The sequence below is a fragment of the Ochotona curzoniae genome, unplaced genomic scaffold, assembly GCF_017591425.1.
Source record: "Ochotona curzoniae isolate NIBS_2020 unplaced genomic scaffold, NIBS_Ocur_1.0 contig_4501, whole genome shotgun sequence".
NCBI lineage: Eukaryota > Metazoa > Chordata > Mammalia > Lagomorpha > Ochotonidae > Ochotona > Ochotona curzoniae.
The window spans coordinates 18,876,329-18,898,265 of record NW_024466307.1 but is presented as its reverse complement, the minus strand read 5'-3'; the positions used below and the strand labels follow the sequence as shown (position 1 = coordinate 18,898,265).

Genomic DNA, 21,937 nt, shown 5'->3' with positions numbered 1-21,937 from the left:
TGATCACTGCATTGTTTTAAATTATTTTAACTTCAGAATTCAAACTATCAGTGTGATAGTTGTGCCTTTAACAAAATCCATATTTAAAATTCATATAGCTAGAGCACAGCTTCATGAGGGAAAAATATTTGCAAAAAGAGACCAACAAACAATCACAAAATATAGGTTTAATTACCACTTTTAACCTTTAAAAAAACGTATCAAGAAAACAAATGTAAAGTAGTAGGATTTGCTATTCGTAACATCTTTTCTAAGTTCCATAGACAAGGTTTCATGACACAGGCATAAAAGGTTTCCTTGATAACCTAGGGTGATATGGTCACTTGATGGCAAAAGCTGAGTTCTTTTCACAGTTAGATTTTTAAGCATTATTTTACCACTAATTAAAAAAGTGCAAATGACTTAAATTCTGGAGGTGAAAGAAACATACTTCCGGATAATCACTGGATACTGCAGAAATGAGATTTGCTTATTTTTAGAACCCAACGTGAAGCAGATGAGAATCCCATGAGGTACACAGAAGGGTTTATATAACGTAAGGATGCAAACATAAGCCTAACATCGGTAACGTCACCACCATGAAAGATGACCTTATGTGAAACACCACGTTGCTACTAGTGGACCGAGGAGAAATTTGTACTGTTTACAGATGAGCACTGTTAGTATAAACTCCTATTTACAGTGAGATGTGTTTTAGTTTGCTGGTGTGCCCAAACCTTGGAAGGTGATCCCTAAGGATAAAGTGGAACAGATACTGAGTTACTAGGTCAAGATTCACTTCTGCAATGAACGACTTTCATGAAGCCAAAAGTAAAAGATTAAGGATTAGATGTTATTGTTGCCATCTGCAATTAATGGAAACACCATAAATACAAACACAGTTGAAGCAAGAGGCTGGCATTCTAAGTCATGCTATTTGATTTTTCATAAGAAAAAATTCTCATCTTTAAAAGTTGCAGAGGATATTGAATAAAAATTTGAATGTACTAATCTCTGTGATGTCTACTAATTGAATAATTTAAGCTTTAAAGGGGAACTAAAATTTTCCTAATAGCCATCTGGATTATATTATACAAGGAAGTATATGTTATGTACAGAAAAAGTGAACTCCGTAAAAGGTCTCTAAACAAGTTCACAAAGAACTGTATAACAATTAGATTAGCTGTTTGAAATCACATTTGAAGGTTGTTCTCTAATGTCTTAGAAAACTACAGGTACCTCATTAAGTTTATTGAAGAAAATATAAATCCTATACTCAAGTCATTGAATGTGAAAGTTAGGTTTTCCCATTGGACCTAACTTTCTTTGTGATCTATCAACCTAAATTTTCTTACCCAAGGATGTAACATGTTTCTGTGTGTAAAAAAGTTGAAACCTGAAAATCCATTGACTGTCGAAACATGTCTACACTGTTAGCCCAGGGGTAATATATGGATAACTCTGTTTATGAACTTTGAACTGCATTCACTCATGGAGTTGTCCGTGCGCTCAATCTTGGTTAAAATCTTTAAAAATGTTTTTGCAAAATGGGTTGTGGAATTTGCGGAATCTTACCAATCTTCTGTTACTTCCTTAGTTGTGATATTCAACATAAGTTTCTCATAAAATGTATAAAACAGCATGACCAGTAAATCTGACTTAATTTCAACATTTGAGAAAACAAATACCTAATTTTCAAAGTGAAATAATCTGTAGGACATAAGTGCACAAGGCCTTACAGGAAGAGGAGGGCTTAACTATGTTGCCTGCAGAAAGGTTTTAATTCAGTTAATTAGATCCTTCTAAAACAGCACCATCTCAAAGTATAATAATAAGACATCAACTAACTGATGCCTGAATGAGCCTTCTACATCAGTAAGACAAAAGTCATACTGTGTCTCACAGCAGGGTCAAGACCAAGCTGTATGAGAAGCACTCCACGCTCAAATATTTATCAACTTCAGCACAAATTTAAGTGCATGTCATACTTTCCAAATTTTGAGATTCTCTTTAGTCAACAGCTAACGATTTTGTTCATTTTTAATTACCATATGAAAAATAATAGTTGAGAATTATTTTCTTCTACTGAAAGGCTTCTAGTATGGCAGTGTGAAGCACAAAACAGGCTTGCTCACAACCAGTATTCACAGAAGAAATAATCTAAAAGGCTGCCTGAAGTCTCCCATCTGACTGAACTGCTTTTAGCTACAGCTGAGGGCAACTTGCACTCCTGCCCTTTTGGTCTAAAATCATGGAATGCAGTTCCAAATCTAACAGGCAGGCAGCCAGCAGGTGTTCTAATCTGGGGAAATGCTGCCATGAATGAGTTGTGTTGATGGCTGGGTAGGTGGAGGGGTGGGGGGCTGTGGCAGAAGCCTCAGAAAAGGGATCTTACACAACTGGAAGTACAATGACAACTGAACAGGGACAACAATACACTCTCGACTTGGACCTAAGCACCGACAAGAACCAGATAACTCAAGTTAAAACGATGAATTACATGAGTCGGGATGTTTACCTGATTAGAATAAGTAAAAGTAGACGCTTTAATCTTGCAAGCATTTGCAGCAATTCAGAGAGGAAAATTAGAGCAAAGGAATACTTCAAATAGAGCCTGTATGCCTCGGTTAAATACCCAGCAGTACTTTTAATAACAGACGTCAGAATCATAAACAAAACTTTCTGGATACCTTTCCACAAGCATTGAATTTAAGGAAGAAACTGCATGTACAACTAAGATTACAATGTCTAAAGTCAAAATATCACTTCCACAAAATTTGTGACCACAAATATGTTTTTGTGCTCACATAGTTGAAGTTATATTTAATTTAGTGATATTTATTTTTGCTTAGGCATGCTTGCATTTTAAAAAAAAACCTGATTTATATTGAAGATAAAACTCCTAGAACCCTCAGCAAGTTTAACTATTAAAATCCTTAGTATAAAAGGTTTCTGTGATCCTTTCAGGTAATGGAAAACCTACTACTTTTTGTTACTATTTTGTTACTTTTTGAAATACTAATGGTCAGATGCCCCACCAGCTAAACAAAATAGAATATGATCTGGTTTCCCACAATTGAGACAATAGTTAATAAAAGTAAAAAAAAAAAAAAATGCATTTACACAAATAGCCTGAAAAATTAAAAAGAATGGTGAATTTAGATCCTGAAGGGAAGAGAAAAACTGCATGGTTAACAAGTTCATATCGTAACTTTGTAAATGTGTGTCCTGTGCGCCATGCTGCTTATTAATTACCTTATTTTTAAAACAACAATAAGGTTGACAAAGAAGAGGGTTTTCTCATCTAGGTTCCTTCAGGTCAGCTTGGCCTTCTTCTTAGCAGGTCCTTTGTGCCCTTTGGCCTTTCTTCTTAAATTCCGCCTGTCTACCACAGGCACCTCCACCTCGATTTCTTCAGAGCTGCTATCCGCAGCCTTCTCTGCCGACTGCGTGAACTGATCGAGCTGCTCCGAAGATGCTTCCGACTGCTCCTCGGACTGGCTTTTCTGTCCTGCATTCTGGGAAAATGGCACATCTTCAAGTTCCACCTCTATGAGAGAACTCTGAGCAAGAGCAGCAGACGTTTCCTGGGGCTCAGCTACCCCCTCCTCACCCTGCTCTTCCAATGAGGAAGTGGGGTTGGGCGATAAGTTCTCAGAGACAGGTTCTTCAGACAACTCGGGTGTCACAGAGTTTGGAAAACCACTGTCCAGTCGCTCTTCATTGGACATAGCAGCGACGCTGTCTGAACTCCCAAAATGTGCCTTCTTTTTCGAAACAAAAGGCAGCTTTTCTTCTATGTACCCCTTTTCATCAGATGAGCCTTGGTCTGTCAACACATCTGAGTCGGTCGTATGTGGAATCTGAAAATAAAGAAGCTTTTGTAATACAGCTCAAATTTTTAGACATGAACATGCAATGACTGATCTTAAAGGATTCAGTCTTCATTACTTTTGTCAACCGTGTGTACTATTCTGAACAAATCCAAATTCTTCTAAATTGTCTCATATTCTGATACACTATTGTTTTTAAAGATATCCTAAAAGCCCCCAGTGAGCTAGGTAGGGGGAGAGCCAGACTGAGCTACGTGACCATACTCACTGTAGGTGCATGAGCAAGAGTAAGTACTGGCTGGCTGAGCTTTGCCACAGCATCAACCAGCAAGTGTTGAGACGGAGTAAATCCTGTCAGGCTAGACCGCAGTGCCACCTAGGAAGTGCAAAATCTGAGACTGGGACTGGGCCTAGTAGGAAAACTGAGCACACCTCTGATGGGCTGTAGCTTTCACCAGTGAGCATTTGAACTAGAACTGGGGGCAGGCATGGCTGGACAAGCAATAGCACCTGCTGGCCTAAGTGTGGGCTGGACAATGGTACCAGTCATACACATTTATTGGTGCTGCGGCCTAACTGTGCCTAAGAACCAATGGGATGTGGAACTGACTGGACTAGCCTGCTGCACTTACTTGCATGTGAATGAACCAAAGCTGGGGAGGGGGCCGGCTTGGTGGGGGTTGCTTCAATTAGGCTACAGTTCCTGCTGGTGTGTGTGAGGGCAATGTGAGGTGGGCAGTGTTGGCCTGGGCTGCAGCATCCACTGGTTTGCATATGAGACGGGGCGGGAGATGGAAATGACTGGGCCACTGCAACCAGAAGTGTGTGTGTGTGGGCTGATGTAGGTGATGGACTGAGCTGGATTCTGTACTGGCTGGCAAACACAGGAACTAGATCTGGGGTCACCTGCAGTGAGGTTTCTTTTGGGACACCGTGCCGCCCTCCCCAAATAACTGGACACTGGACTCAAAATTCCAACCCCCAGGGAAAATCACAGGATGTGTGGTCCGACCGTGGAGTCCGTGTGTCAGTATTAGCCCTCCTCTGTTGCCGAAGCCTGTTTGGTGCACGGCATGCTTAGACGCACATGGGGGATATGAGAGATCATTGGGACCTGCACAGAACATCTAGTACGATGGGTGGCAGAACAAATGGGAACTCTCCCGGCCAAGCTTTAATAGCAAGTCTCTGGGCGAGTAGAGATGCTGAGGTGGACTAGGTCAGTCCTTGAAAGGATTTCCTCAACCATGGAGCAACAGAAACAACACCACCGCCGAACTACCAAAACCACTTGGGCTGTGCCCTTGGAACATGCTCCACACTGGGGGCCTTGGGATGACACCGAGTGGTCGTCCCCTATCCCAGGGTACTGATGCAATTAGGCTGCTGGGAGCAGTCCTCTCCACTTCCTTTGTCCCTTCCTCCAGATACAGGAAGGAAGGAAAAAATGGAGACAACTAACTGCCTCATCTACTTCCCCCATTCCTCCACCCTTCTCAGCCTAATCAGTGTTCCACAAGGGCATGCATCCCTCTCCACAATGTAAACATCAAAAATAAGTAGGGCCTGGCGCAGTAGCTTAGTGGCTAAAGTCCTCGCTGTGAATGGATCCCATACAGGCGCTGCTTCTAATCCTAGCGGTCCCACTTGCCATCCCACTCCCTGCTTGTGGCCTGGGAAAGTAGTGGAGGACAGCCCAAAGCCTTGGCACCCTGCACCTGCGTGGGAGACCCGGAAGAGACTCTGGGCTCCTGGCTTCAGATCAGCTTGGCTCTGACTGTTGCAGCCACTTGGGGAGTGAATCATCGAATGGAAGATCTTCCTCTCTGTCTCTCCTCTCTGTATGTCTGCCTTTCTAAAAAAATAAATTCTTAAAAATAAAATAAGTAATTAAATGATAAGAATAAACAAAAGACCCCATATCAAGATTTTTCTCCACCATCAGCGTATGTCTTCTTTTTTTTTTTTTTTTTAAAGATTTATTTTTATTATTTTTTTTACTGGAAAGGCGGATATACAGAGAGAGACAGAGAGGAAGATCTTCCATCTGATGATTCACTCCCCAAGTGAGCACATGGCCAATGCTATGCCGATCCGAAGCCAGGAGCCTCTTCTGGGTCTCCCACGCAGGTGCAGGGTCCCAAAGCTTTGGGCCATCCTCGACTGCTTTCCTGGGCCACAAGCAGGGAGCTGGAAGGGAAGCGGGGCTGCCAGGATAGAACTGACGCCCATATGGGATCCTGGGCATGCAAGGCGAGGACCTTAACCACTGTGCCACGCTGCCGGGCCCCAGCCTATGTCTTTAAAGTAACTAAACCATTGGTTTGACTATGAACACAAACATTTAACAAATAAAATCTGATCCATTTTTTCTGAGTATTGCCCTCTGTAAAATAAAGCTCGTTTTGCTACTATAATTTATATCTGAGTAAGGCTTTATAAAATATTAGAATTTAGGGAATTCTGCTATGGGTTCACTTTCTTATTAAATATTACTTAATTTTCCTGAGAGACTGTGCAGGTAAATCTTGAAGAAGAAATACAGTACAGCTCCTCTTCAGTAACACCAATATCTCTCCACTTTTATTATTTAAAAAAAAAAAATGTATGTTCTTTGCTTCTTACCTTATCTGCTGCAACAGTCTCAGGGGGTTTTGCAGGTTCGACCACCAGGGGAGCAAAATTTGTAGCCTCTTCACTGGAATTGAAAGACTGCAGCTTCAGTTCTTCATCTAACCCTTCACTGGCAGAGTCCTCCTCTTCAGTTACGAGCGAGGTCTTGAGGCTTTCATCCATTAGCTCACCATTCACAGGCTCTAACTCAGATTCCTAGGCCATGAGGTGGGAGGGAGGGGAAGAAAAGTTAGGATATGATTTAAAAAAAAAAAAAAAAACTTGTTAACCAAGATGGGTCCCTTCTCAGCCTCTATCTGTAATCAACCAGAATTGTGGATGAATTTTAAATATTAAAGGGTGTCACCTGTCCTTATCCCAATACGTTAAGCTACCGCTTACAACACAAGCATCCCATAGCAGCAATCTGAGCTTCGACCGTTGTGCTTGTGATCCAGCTCTCTCCTAATGCACGTGGGAGAGCAGTGGAAGATGGCCCAAGAGCCTGGGACCGTGCAGCTCACATGGGAGACCCAGACGGGAGTTTCAGATCGCTGGCTTCAGCTGCACTCCGCCAGGGGACCGCTGCGGCCACTGAGCAGGGAAAGGTGGCAAATCAGCTACTGAAAACACTCTCTCTGGTTCTTCATCGCTCCCTACCACTAAATAACTTTCAAAAAAAATCATGCCTTCTACATCTTTTTTTAAAAACAACTACAGGATCTAAGTTAAACAATGGGCTTACTCGTGGAAAGGGGACATGTGTGTTTTAGGGTCAGCCAATGGGAAGAATCTGTGAGTATACCATTCTCAGGCCCTTCTTGAACAGCCAGGACAGGATCAGGACTTTGTATGAAACTCAGGAGCAAGGGTCTGCCTCCTCTTGTGTGCCTTTCATAGCAGTTAACATTTATTTCATCTTAAAGGCAGAAACAGAGATCTCCCATCCAATCACTGCTTTACTCTACAGCTCCCTGCAACAACCAGGACTTAGCCAGGCTTGGTCAACAGTAGAGAACTGAATCAGAACCTCCCATGTGTCACAGGGATCCAAGCACGTGAACTACAGTATAGACCAGCAGGTAGCTGGAGCAGCAGTACAGGCAGAGCTCCAACCCAGACACTACGACACGGCAGGTGGGTGTCCCGAGCTTTATCTCGGCCACTGCGTCATTAGCCAGCCATTCGTAGGAGGAGCTAGAGCGGACCCAGATTTGACGTGCACTCTACCGAGCCAGCTCATCAGCTCTGGAATTCTTGGGGCCTGTTAGAAGGTACAGTTTACTCTGCCAGAGGGAGGAAGCAGCCATCTCATGGAAAACTGAATGCGGGTGCTGCTGCTTGCGGGGAGAGTCTCAGCCAGCTCACTTCAGCCAACCCCAGGGCATCTTGGAATAATCCCACATTACTGAAATATACAAATGAGATCTTATAACACCCTCCAGTTGCCCAAACCTCTCTCTCTCTCTCCTTCCTACTTTTAAATCAATAAATACAACATAACCGACATAGGCAATCTAATTGCTTCAGTGAGGTTATAGAATCTGTGTATACACGTTTTTAGGAGTGCTGAATTCCACAAATTAATTATATTTTACATGTAATAATTCATTTTATTAGTTAAATCTATTTCGTTTTCAATAGAACTCAAATTTTTATGAACTGTTAGAAAATAAAAAGTTAAATTTTAATTTGCTCTCACTGCACTTAACCCCCGAGCCCACACCTTTTCAGCATCTTGCTTCTCCGGCCGTGGCTGTGCCTCGGGGACAGGCCGCGCATCTTTCTCGGAGCTTTCATCTTCAAGTCCACTCGCTCTGTGCTCTACTTCCTCTTCCAGGAATTCTTCTGAGCTCTCTGACGTGTGCGCCACCATGTCCAACCTAAAAGAGCAAGAAGATATTCTTCGTTATTTTATTAAAGATAAATATGGAAGTTCAAAAATTCTGTTTTTTTTTTTTAAGGATTTTTATCTTTATTGGAAAGTTAGATTTACAGAAGGAGGAAAGAGAGAAAGATTTTCCTTCTTCTGATTCACGCCCCACAGTGACCGGAATTGAGCCAATTCGAAGCCAGGAGCCAGGAGCTTCCTCCGGGTCTCCCACGCGGGTGCAGGGTTCCAAGGCTTTGGGCCGTCCACGACTGCTTTCCCAGGCCACAAACAGGGAGCTGGATGGGAAGTGGGGCAGCTGGGATACAAACTGGTGCCCACATGGGATCCCGGCGTGTGCAAGACACCATGCCGCTGTGCTGGGCCCACTAACTTCAGTTCTATCCAACAGCTCAGGAAGATCAATGACTGTCAAGTAATATTGAGGTTCTTCAAATACTGACTAAAACCCCAGCATTCTGAGCTATACTCTCAAGGCTGTACTGCTGCCAAGAGCAACCAGTAACCCTGGGGAACTCAAAGGCAAACTCGCACATCACGGCCATTCACCGTACAACGAAATAACAACTCGCACCTTAAGAACTGAACAATAACAACGCAAAAGTTACTAACAAACAAAATAAGGTAAGTAAACAACTTTTTTACTTGTTTATCAAAGTCTGCCGGGTCTTTTCATCTTCACCTAGCGCACTATTCAACTCGGAATCCTGAAACCGTTTTCCAATCTTAGGCCGCTTTAGATGACCACTCCGAGTACGCGTGGAAAGAGATGTTTTATCATGACCTGAGGGAAAAACAACAACAACAATAATCTGAACCATGTATTTAAAGGACCACCTGATATAATCCACAAAAACACTACATACTCCTAAATGACTGCCCTTCCCTCAAGTCAATTTAAAAAAACAAAGTGAGCTCTCTCTCTAAGATTTATTCATTTTACTTAGAAAGTCAGTTACAGAGAGACCAGGAGAGACAGAGAGAAAGATCTTGCATTCACCGGTTCCCTTCCCAAAAAAGCTGCAACACCCAGAGCTGGACTGGTCTGAAGCCTGGAGCCAGGAACTTTTCCCAGGTCTCCCACGTGGGTGCAGGAGCCCTAGAACTTGGACCACTCCCTAGTGCCTGTCCAGGTCTTCGGCAGGAGGCTGGATAGGGAAGTGGAACAGCCAGGATACAAACAAGTGCCCAAATGGGATGTTGCCACTGGCATGTAGAGGATTAGCGTGATACAGCACCATGCCAGCCGCAGCATCTTTTTCTAAATTATCAATGTGAGATATTACTGTCCCTGTTTTTAATAGCTAAAAAAAAGAGAGGTACAATAGCTTACTTACTCAATACTGGCATAATGAAGTGGGTGGTGGTTGTGGTGGCACTGGAGCCCAGATCTGGACTTTGGAGCTCAGTAAGTTTTCTTCCGGTGACACAAAACCTCTGTGTGTGTGTGTGTGTGTGTGTGTGTGTGTGTGTGAGATTGTGAGGGTCACAAATACTTACTGAAGAGTGGCTGAGTTTCTTACCTTCAGAAGTACTTGCAAAGGTATCTTTTAGAGAATCAATCTGAAACAGACAAAACACAAAGCCGTAGACTGTATTTTCTGTCTTTATTCGTGTTATTTCATTGACAGGGTCAAAGAAAAACTCTTTCCAATAAAATTTTTGTTAAGAAAACTCAGCTTAAGAAGAAAGGGGTCTTACTATAGCTTCATGTTATAAGTCTAAGAACCTTTGCAAGCCATGTAGGTTGGTGATACGCAGCTGAGCTACCCACGCTTCTGTCCCCGGCCACTTGTCTGCGTTCACAGGCTCTTCCTTCGCTATCACCTCAGCATTTAAGGAAATTTGCTGGTGAATCCAAATATGCAATATAAGTTCAAACTTCCCTCCTCATTTCTGAAGCTCAGTTTCCAATGAAACACCTCCTGGAGGATGTTCCATTTAATATTTCATCTAGCCTTTTCCCAAATGAATTGTGTCTTTCCCGAATATTATTCCCTATTGTATGCTTTTTTTTTTTTGAGATTTATTTATTTTATGCGAAAGGCAGATGTACAGAGAGGAGGAGAGACAGAGAGGAAGATCCTCTGTCTGATGACTCACTCCCCAAGTGGCTGCAACAGCCGGTGCTGCGCTGATCCAAAGCCAGGAGCCAGGAACCTCCTTCAAGTCTCCTAGAATGGGTGCAGGGTGCCAAGGCTTTGGCCCATCCTAAATTCCTTTCCCAGGCCACAAACAGGGAGCTGGATGGGAAGCAGGGCTGCCAGGTTAGAACTGGCGACCATATGGGATCCTGGTGTGTTCAAGGCGAGGACTTTAGCTACCAGGCCACTGCACCGGGCCCAAAAGATTTTTCTGTCCTTCTCTCTGTAAATCTGGCTTTCCAATAAAAAACAAATAAATCTTTAAAAAAAAAAAAAAAACAACTCATCTCTCACAATGAGATCGGAATTTGGCAGAAACTCAGCCAAGAACTTCTGCTCTGGGTTCTTAACACCAATGAGCTCTGTCCTCCCACCTTCAGAATACTCGGTGTTTGAAAGTGCATTATAAATCCTAGTGTAAACAGCCTTCCACGTTCCAGGAAAACATCACAATCCTGGCTTATTACCAAATCTGTATGTGCATGCACAACGATTTAAACCTAAGTGTTTATTTATACACACTAAAATTAAAAATGGAAAAACCTCAGTATCTCATGCTAAGAAAAAATGAGTATCAACCTGTTAACAGAAAATATAAATAAAATAAAAAGAAATAAAATATTGTGCTACTATTTAACAATTATTCTTTGGAACAGAAAAAAAAAAAACAGTTAAAGGTAGTATAACAAAATAAAAACAAAAATGAAATGTATACAAATACATGTCCATAACAGTAAGCTGTGGTTATAGATTCCTATTTTCCTCTATATCATTTTATGTACTTCCTAAATTATCTTTCTTTAGCTCGAAGTACTATTAACATCATTAGAATTATTTTCCAAAGAACGCTAAGTCCTAGTAATCGATGAACAGATGATACCAAGAAAATTAACATACATTGAAAAACACCGGAGTTGCAGCATGTAAGTTTAAAATGCTAACTGGACATATTTTTAAAGACAGAAAAATGATATTTTTAAATAAACATGCAGGATACCTACCGTTAGCTGTGCCTCCCCAGGCTTAGGGTCTTCAGTACCTGCTTCGTGTTCTGGAACAGACGCAACCCCACAGTCTCCAGACACAGCTCTTTTAGCTTCCTTCTGAGAAACTGCTGTGTGTAAACAATTTGTAATACTGAAACTCCACCGGGTTTGGGGCTTAGCTGTAACATTGGACTGGTTTTCATAAAAGCTTTCAAGAGGGTACTGATGTTAAAAGGAAATTTTGAGATTCGACAGAGTCTTCAATATTTATTTCAAGTATTTAGTCACCCTAGAGAGGCATGAAACCCGGGGCTACCTTGCTACCCTGGCATCTAGTCCATATGCCACTGCTGGTTAATTTCTAATCCATGAATTCCCATCAATCTGTTAACGCTTAGCTGAGCTATTCTAAATTCTTGTAGTGGAGACTCAAAGTTAACATATAATAAAAATCCAAACTTTAAACGAGAGGGTCTTTTACTAGAAAGCACACGATAACACATCTGAACTGTAAGACATAATCATAAACAGCAACTTTTTAAGCTGGACTTGGGTTCAAACTGAAAACACTGCTACCTGTGACTTTAAGCGCTTCTCTCTGTAATGCTCTGGTGGCTGGGATTCGCTGGTACCAGTGGCCAACACCTTCAACTTCCCAGAGCAGTTCATGGTCTCCTGGATATTTTTCAAAGTATTGCTTGCAAGCTGAAAAAAGAGAGTTAGAATTTTCTCGAAATCTCATATTATCAACTGCTTTGAAAACAATAAGAAGGAGAGTTAACCAACTTACTTAATGGAACCAGAACAACCTTTGTGACAACCCGCCAGTAAGGCAGCTCAAGGAAAACACACAACTGTCTAATTTATAAATAATATTTAAGACCTCCCAAAGCATTTTAATATGACCATCCAATAAAACCCTAATAAAAACATGCTTTACCTTCACAGAGGAAAATACTAAATGTCACTGAGAGATACAGCAGAACGGAATAAAACAACTGTCAGACTCAGTCAAGCAGTATAAAAATACCAGTTCTCAGCATATTAATCTGCAGATTCCATGAAATTCTTAACAAAATTCCAATGGAGTTTGTTTTTAAGTAAAATTTTACAAAATGTGACTCCAAATTTAAAATGCAATAACAAAAGGTTGGGACCAGCCCAGCACGGTCTGCTATGTCAGAATCTGATTTTGGTGTGTGGGTAAGAATTTCAACTACTCTGATGTTGCTGGCTTCCTGCTAATATGCCCAAGGGGGCACTGAATAATGATAGCTGAAGTACTTGGGACTCTGTCATCAAAAGTAAGCCCTAATGGGTAAACAGCTCCAAATGTAATTACTATCAATGTATACATGTGCACAACATTCTGGATAAGTCAGTCAGAAATCGTTTAAATTTAATCCTTTACCTGTACACATGAGAGAAGACAGTGGATACCTCAAGCCAAGTGTATCTTCTGTAAAGGAATCAACAAAGTCTTCCAGCATTTGAAGCCCAAAATCTTTCCCTCTATATTTCTTTCTTACAAACATCGTATCAAGAACTGGCAGTTGGTAACTTTGGGTGAGAAATGAGGCACATGTGCTTCCTGCAGTAATAACAACAGAAACCAAGCAATTTTTACATTAAAATATGTATCCATTTATCAAACTTGATTTAAGCATCTCCCACACACTGCTGAGACTGGAACGGATGTTTGACACAGGGCTTAACAGCACTGACGATGCCCAAATCCTCAAACAGAGGGTCTTCAGTACGAGCTCCAGTCTGGCATCTGAGTCCAGCTTCCTGCTGACCCACACTCTGGTAGGTAGCCCATGATGATTCAAGTATGGAATCCTAGCCACCACTCTTACCGGAGTTTACAAGCTCGTGGCTTTTAACTCAGTCCCAGAAACTGCGGAAGTGAACCAGAGGATGAAAGTTCTGATTCCCCACCTTTCTGATAAAGTTCAAATAAAAATTTTTAAAAAGAATATTAAATATATAAATATTATAAAAGATTTCCTTGTTATTTCATGCCAGGCAAGAACGTGATACTGAGAAGAACTTTGTATCATATAATACAGGATACACAGCTCCCTGTCACTGTTTGAATTAGAGTCAGCTAGATGTATTATAGATACTATTACTGTTCTACAGACTTACACACCTTTAAAACTCATCAACCATCAAAATTCTCAAACCCAAAGAGTTACTGAAATACCTAAATTCAATCTTGCCATCTGAATACTCATCCTTTTCATTTCCCCCTACTGGGTACAATATCCTACAAGGATATAAGAATTCTGAGAAGTGGGGTTCACTGCAGGCCATCAGTGACACGGATACCACAGGGACCTATTCTGTGGATGCCCCTCTCCTACTTCCCAGATCCTCTGCAGCCAGCAAACAGGACAGAGATACATATTTTAGGGTCAGAATTTGAAACTGTAGATCAACAAATTCAGAGCTGTTTATAATTCTAAATGTATTACAGCATTTTTACTTGAACTAAGAGAAATATGTATTAAGCTCTTCTACTTAGCTATCCTGCTCTGAAAATGGTCAGCATCAATCAACTGCGCTAACCAGAAAAGGGTTATTATGCATTTGGACCACAGGGAGACTGTGGTCTTAAGAAGAGACAGTTAGAGAGACAGAATAAAGGGAACAAAGAGGACGGAAATACAAAACAGAATCATGGCTCGGTGTATAGACTTCCTCCACACACACAGGTCAGATGTTCTCATTTTATTTTACTCAATAGAATTTCCCAACAATTCTCACCTTTACAGTAGGGTAGAATGTAAGCACGCCTAAGAAATCTGACCTACAATCATCTCAGTTTGATGATACAACTTAACAGACATGGATACAGTTGGGCGGATCTAAAAATGGAGACTTCCATAACATAACTTTCAGATAACTTTTAAAGACTCACCTGTAGGCTTAACTGAATAAAACCCAATGGCCTCTCCTTTCTTCCACAGAATCTTAGCATAATCAGTACTGCTATGACACAGAAATGGGATCTCGTTTCTTTCCATTTCCTGTTTTCTATAAATAATTCGATTCAGAACATACAGAACCACTCTCTCCCCAAGGGTGCTCACCTACAAAGGGTCAAACAACAGGCATAAGTTAAAACATGCATCAGGAAGGAGAAGCCGTTTACCTTGCTCCAGCTCTCACACTTCCTACCAGCATTCAAAACACTTTAAGCCCATCCAAAACCATTTAAACATTTTATCAACACAGGTGTGAGACTCAGCGTTTATACCACTAGCAATCACATGGGGGGGGGGGGACGGAACAATACTTTTTGGTAAAATTCCAGAAGAAACTAAACAAGTTCCCAATACACCAATCACCCTGTGTCTCGTTCAGCACTGTGTCCTCTTTCTGCTTCCAGCTGCCCAGACACAGGCCCTTCCAAGCCCAAGGGCAGCCCCTCTAAGGATAGTCTCCTAACTCATTTTCACTTCTGCTTGCCAGCACACTAAAACACACACACACACACGTGTGTGTTATTCCCTAAAGACAAAAAAGAACAATCACTTCATCTGATGAGGGAAGCCCTATTTATGCTCTTGGGAAAGCAATCTGTCACACCTTTTCCAGGTAAAGTGTTCATTTCACAGCCCCATGCTTTGTTTGTACCATGGAAATAACCTCCATTCTCTCTCTCTCTCTCTCTCTCTCTCTCTTTTACTGAAAAGTCAGATATACAGAGAGGAGGAGAGACAGAGAGGAAGATCTTCTGTCCAATGATTCATTCCGCAAGTGAGCGCAACGGATGGAGCTGAGCCAATCTGAAGCCAGGAGCCAGGAGCTCCTTTCCGGGTCTCCCACATGGGTGCAGGGTCCCAAGGCTTTGGGCCGTCCTCAACTGCTTTCCCAGGCCACAAGCAGGGAGCTGGATGGGAAGTGGAGCTACCTGGATACGAGCCGGCACCCATATAGGATCTCGAGTGTATTCAAGGCAAGGACTTTAACTGCTATGATATCGTGCCAGGCCCTCCCTCCAACTCTTTTTCTCCCCTTTTCCAGATCAACTAACAGAAGAGGCTGCCAGAAAGAAGGAGATCTAGAGAAATACACTTGGGACAACCACATCAAATAATGATGTCAAGGAATCGGTCTTCCCCTGATATAGCTTTTACTGCTAAAATTGATAGCTCTGAACATAATGTCTATTTTCTCCAATGTTACCAGAAAATAAAACAAGTTGGCTATTTGATTAGATCAAAGAGGAAAAAAATGAGTTCACATACATACACTATCAAAAACACAGCTAGCAGGGGCTGGCTGGCACAGTGCAACAGCAGGTAAAGCTGCCATCCGTAGCACCAGCATCACACATCCTGGCTGCTCTAATTCCAATCCAGCTTCTGTCCCAGATGCCTGGCAAAGCAGCAGATGAAGGCCCAAGTTCTTAGGCCCTTGCCCCCACGTGGGAGACCTGGATGAATCCCTTGGCACCCGCTTTAGCTTGCTCCAGCCCTGGCACTGCAGCCATGTGGGGAGTGAAACAGAGGATGGAGGATCTCTCTCTCTCTCTCCCTCTTCTTTCCAACAAACAATTTAAAAAAAGGAAACTAAACAACCTAGCAGGAGATGTCCCTTACTCAGCAACACAGTAAATGAAAAGAAGCTAGTCAGTACCAAGTTACAACTCCTCCGTGCCCAGTACAGCCCTGCACTAAAATTCCTTCCTCACACTGAGCTGAAATCAGTCTTTCAAAGACTGTACCATAGCACAGCCTGGAAATACATTTGAAGAGAGCCGTGATGTGACCTCCAGTTTTACACCTGAGTTAGAGAGACAAGCAAAAGAAAAGGCCAATTTAACACAATTTAGGATACTCCTTCCATTCCAATCCTCTCCCTTAAAACTGCTCTGGATCCTAATACTTGTCTTCATGTATGCAAACATGGATGAAAGCACCTAAGATACCTCTGGGAGAAAGAAGGTTTCCATGTGACTTTAGACTTTTACTAGTTTGGCCTACTTTCATTTTATGTCTAACTAAAGCTCGTCTTTTGTACATGCTGTTTTCGTTTGGCTTTCATGGTGCTACTCTACAAGGAATCTTTTTGAACCTATAGGCATCACATTGCCTGTATCCTTATTCAATTGAATTTAATCCCTCTCTCTCTTTTCTTAATTCTGCTTTCCAGAAATGTTCTCCCCCTTCAGTGCTGTGACATGCAGACTTGATAAGGAAGGTCATCCATGTCTTCCTCTCAATGACTGATGCCACGATGACAACCAGGACAGAAAAAAGGACACATTCACAGAACCAACTTTTTTTGCTACTAAAATCAGAAACTAGAAGCTAAAAAGCAGGCACCACTCAACTAACCCAAACATATTCATCACCCCCCAATTTTCAAATACCTTTAGAATCACACAAAATCAAGGCAACCGGTTCCTCAAAAGAATTAAATTCTGGAATTTTAATCTAAGCTGATTGTTCTGAGACGGGAAAGAGCTCAATCATGTCAAGAGCAACCAAAGGAAACACTGGGAAATGGCCTCATAAAAGCCCTTCCATTGAAAGCTACAGGATTTTGTTACCTGCTTGAGCCCTTCTCTAGAAGGGAGAGATGTTTTCACAATATCATCAATTGCCCACCACTGATCAGCCAGGTAAAGCGCCACAGCTAAAAGAGAATGAATGGCCATTAACACTTAAGACTTAAAACACACAGTATCATCAGTTGTAAAAGTTTACATAGATGCTTTTAAATATGCCCAAACCTTATATACTTCACATTACAATTCCATTTATAAAATTTTAGCTCATCCCTTAAATACTTTATTTTGAGCAACTGAGAATGTTCCTAAAATTAAAATTTAAAATGCATTTTAAAAATATATACTTTCATGTAGCTACCTTTTTAATGAAATTCTGTAAGTTTAGAAGAAAGTTGCTCTTAATTTACAAAATTGAAGCAAAAAAAAAAAAAAAAGAGAGAGAGAGACCTGTGAGTGAATCCTCAGGCGCAAAGAGAGCCAGGATTTTCTGGGTCTGATCTCCACCATAAAGGGGCACGAAGCCTACATTTGAAAGACTAATAGGAATCTGAAATGACAATTGGTTAAAGATTAATAAAACATCTGCCCAAAAAACACACAACACCAACCAGTTCTCAGAATACAGAACTTTCCCTGTAATAATTTTAGCTATATAACTTAAACTCACTGGAAATAACATATGTTGTTTCTTTAAAAATAAAACAAAACAAGAAAAAAAAAATCAAACAGATTTCCCTTTTTGAGTTTTGTCTTCTTGGGTGAACCATGATAATGCTTTCTAATAAGTGTTACTGTGTTCTAGAAACATTTTTAAATTTAAAAAAAGCCACAAATAGTTCATGGTTACTAAAAGAAAAAAAAAAGCAGTAATTTGTAATCTTTTGTTTGCAGTATATAAGGACTAAGTTCTATTTCCAATTAAAAGCTCTTTTCTTTTTCCCTGTGAGATACACACAATACTTCAATCAATCCATTGAGTCAACACTAACTTCCCATTTAGAGAAGTTACTACAGTTGAAAGAATTATAAATTACAGATATTGCAGAAACCTTTTTCTGGATCTGTGCTTTGATGTCTCCTGAAGAAAACCCCAAGGCCCGCACGAGGCACAGAATGCACACCTGCAGTCCACAGTCCACCTGTACCGACTTCAAGTCTGTCATACTAAATCACGGCCTACTCACTACAAAGAATCACTCTCCTAATGCAGAAAAAAATAAAAAATCACCACCCAAAATAGCAGTTCTGATGATAATTTTTAATTTTTGAAGACATTTCCGATCTCAAAAATTCTGATCTAAATGTCAATTTGCTCAAATAGCACAAGTCTGACCAACTGGTCAATTTATTACCTATTATTTCAAAGGTGAAAGAGAGAAATAGGAAGCAATAACCGGTGGTTGATTATGATACTTCACTAACCAATATGTACGACTTTCAGAATCAACTTCTGAAAACTAAGTGAAAATGATGATCAATACTTGAGAAAGTAAACAGCGTCTTTCCCCTCTGGAAGCCTTCTTGATACTACAGCAGATTTCTATGCTTAACAAATCTCATTCCAGGGGCCAGCACGGTGGCATCAAGGGCTAATTCTCTGTCTGCAGGGCTGGCACCCATACAGGCAGCAGATTGTGTCCTGGCTGCTCCACTTCTGATCCAGCTTTCTGCTTATGGCCTGGGCAAGCAGGAGAGGATCGCCCAAGGCCTTGAACCCCTGCACATATGTGGGAAGCTGGAAAGAAGCTCCTGACTCCCAGCTTTGGATCAGCTCAGTTCAGCTCAACTCAGCTTTGGCTATTGCGTTCATTTAAAGAGTGAACCAGTGGATGGATTACTTCTCTCTGTGTCTCTCACTCTTCCTGTAAAAAAATCTCCTTATCAAATAAAAATAAACCTGTTAAAAATTTTTTTAAAGGAGGACACCGACTTCACGCATAATAAATGGAATAGAAAAAAATTGAGAAAAGTCACTGTGGAATGCCTTACCGTAACATTGAGAAAAGAAAAGCCCTCTGGATTGTCAGGATCTGCACACCTTAAATCTGTCATGTAATCTTCCGCAGAAGTTTCCAGTTCCTCATGACTGCAATTATCCAGCATATCCACAGGGAATGCCATTTTTGGTAACTAACAACACAAAACAAAATATTTCACGATAAGAAATACTATCCATCTTTACTCACAGAAAAAAAAATTTACTGCAATACTGAGATATTCTACTGTACGATTTACGGAAAAGCAAAGCGACAGAGAAGAAAGGAGAGAAAAAGTGAAAGAGGGAAAGAAACGGGAAGAGAGAGCTGGGTCACTCCCTCCGTGGCCAGAGGAGTCAGGGCTGGGCCGGGCTGACCCAGGAGTTGGGAACTCCACCCTGGCTCCCAAGTTGATGGCAGGGGCCCAAGCTTTCCCAAGCACAGGGGGTTGGCTCTGACGGAGAGCAGCCAGCACTCAAAGCAGGAGGCTCATGCGCGATGCCGGCATCCAAAGCACTGGCTTAACCTGCTGCGCAACAATGCCAGCCCTGTCATGTTTTAAAAAGTTCAAAAGAATCTTGACGGAAACTATTTCAAACAATAAGAAAATAAAATTTGATATGCATTAAATCTTTTTAAAACTTAGGAATGTATTTAAAATTCATTGATATAACAGAACTCATGCAGAACCAAGCTTTCCTATAAACAGTAACACTAAAAAGAAATAATGAATGTGAAAGTAAAAGTAAACGGCAAAGACCTCACTTGGGGCCCAGTGAGGTAGCCTAGTGGTTAAATCCTCACCTTGCAACCCCTGATATCTTATATGGACACCAGTTTGATATGTAGCTGCTGCACTTTTCATCTAAGCTCTTGCTTATGGCCTGGAGCCTTGGGAACCTGCGCCCCCATGGAGGTCCCAGAGGAAGCTCCTGGCTTCAGACTGGCTCAGCTCTTGCCACTGTGGCCACTTGCGGAGTGAACCAGTGGATGGAGGATCTTTCTCTCTGTATCTCCTTCTCTATATATATCTGCCTTTCCAATAAAAATAAATGTTTTTTTTTTTAAATCACAGACAAATTAAAATTGGCTTCAATTTAAGACAGCATAAAACTATACGAGGAAAACTATGAAACGTTTCTGAAAGACTGAATCACAACAGGGAAGACAAATGGTTCCTGAATATTAAGCTTCAACATCATAAAACCAGTCCGCCCTAAGACAATCTACCAGTTTAACTCAATCATTATGAAAATAACATTGGTGGTGCTTTTTTCCTGAACCCAGGTAAGTTGACTATGAAATCAAATTGTAAGGATATCCTTATTACATCTAGAAAAATGATACTAAAACTCCTATGGAAACACAAGAGAGCCTGCATAGCAAAATCAACCTTGACAACAGCAACAAAGCTGGAGGCATCACAATTCTAGACCTTAAGACTTACAATAGGACAATTACAATCAAAACAGCCTGGGACCGGCACCAAAAAGCAGACACAGAGATCAACGGAATAGGATAGAGTGCCAGAAACCAACCCACACACCTACAGCCAACTAATCTTTCACAAATGACCTGAAACCAATCCCTGGAGAAAGGATAGTTTCTTCAACAGATGCTGGAAAACTGTATCAACGTGTGTGAAAGTACGAAACACGACTCCTAACTCACACCTAAAAATACCAACTCTACATGGATCGATGACCCGACAGAACTCCCTGATAGAGTAAGTTACAAAACACAGGGCAAGTTCTCCAAGACACTGGAATAGGTAAAGACTCCCCGGACAAGATCTCAGAGGCACAGTTAATTAAAGCAAAAAATAAACAAATGGGATTACGTCAAGCTAATAAATTTCTGCACTAGAAAGGAAACGATCAACAAAGTGAAAAGACTACACAACTGGGCAAAGTTTTGCAACTCACGCAAGTAGAAGGGTTAAGATCCAGGATGCATAAAGAGCTCCAGAAACTCAACAAGAACCAAGCAAACCAGTTAAGCAGTGAAAACAGGACACGAACAGTTTTCAAAGGAGAAATGCAAAGAGCAGACACATGACAAAAAAAAAATATATGTGTTAAGATCACTAACCATCAGGCAAATGCAAATAGCACCCACAATTAGAGGTCACCCTACCCCAGCTGGAATGGATATCGTCCAAAAATCAAAAAATAATACATGCTGACGAGGTGTGGAGTGAAAAATACCCTAACCACTGATGGTGGGAACGGAAAAATTCAGGAAGACAGCGTGTGGAGTCCTCCGAGATCGGAAAATAGATCTATTGTATGACCCAGCCATTCCACTCCCGGAAATGAAAATATAAATCCACATGTGAGAGAATCATTTGCACCACCATGTTTACTACAGCTCAATTCACAATAGCTGAGATAAGGAATCAGCACACGTGTCCATTAAGCGAGGACCAGACAGAGAAAATGTGATATGGAACACACTGTGGAACACTGCTCAGCCACTACAAAATGAAATCCTGTCATTTGCAACAAAATAGATACAACTGGAAATCCTTACATTTAGTGAAATAAGTCGATCTCAAAAGACAAATATGTTTTCTCTAATATGCAGCAGCTGATACCACAAAATGTACAGGATAGAAATAAAACAACTTTTAGCCCATTTTTATACTCTTGTGGAACTGTGACCCTCCTATTTTTCAGAGGTTGAATATTATCCGTGGTGAATTAAGCCTGCGCATTCAGAGTGGATTAAACTATGTCTTTGCAAAACCAGAGTGGAGGACGAGAAAGGCACGAAGGGGAGAGCAGAGGAGGAAGGAGGAAAACGCGGCTGTCTTCTTGAAACTGGACCTTTGGAATACATAAAATCCATTCCCTTTTTGTTAAAAAAACAATAATAAAATAAAACTAGGAAACATTTTAAATGTTAATGTCACATTTAAATTTCTAAGCTACAGGGCCTGTGTTCTGGTGCCATGACCTCAGCCACTTCTTGCAACACAAGCAACCC

The 21,937-nt window shown here is 41.2% G+C and overlaps 1 protein-coding gene across 2 annotated transcripts; it reads right to left on the bottom strand.

Annotated features, from left to right (window-relative positions):
• Nucleotides 1-3,293: 3,293 nt before the first annotated feature.
• Nucleotides 3,294-19,094, bottom strand: FAM169A (family with sequence similarity 169 member A). Of its 2 annotated transcripts, XM_040986163.1 has the most exons (12): nucleotides 18,963-19,094; nucleotides 17,421-17,520; nucleotides 17,013-17,098; nucleotides 14,373-14,544; nucleotides 12,858-13,037; nucleotides 12,023-12,151; nucleotides 11,462-11,574; nucleotides 9,840-9,879; nucleotides 8,962-9,100; nucleotides 8,152-8,308; nucleotides 6,438-6,641; nucleotides 3,294-3,842 (listed from the first exon to the last, which is right to left on the bottom strand). In XM_040986163.1, exons 1-12 carry the CDS (start codon nucleotides 19,092-19,094, stop codon nucleotides 3,294-3,296), a joined length of 2,001 nt encoding a protein of 666 aa, XP_040842097.1. The 2 variants fall into 2 exon arrangements, with proteins under 2 accessions (XP_040842097.1, XP_040842098.1); XM_040986164.1 differs by lacking the exons at nucleotides 14,373-14,544; nucleotides 17,013-17,098.
• Between the last annotated feature and the right edge of the window lie 2,843 nt (nucleotides 19,095-21,937).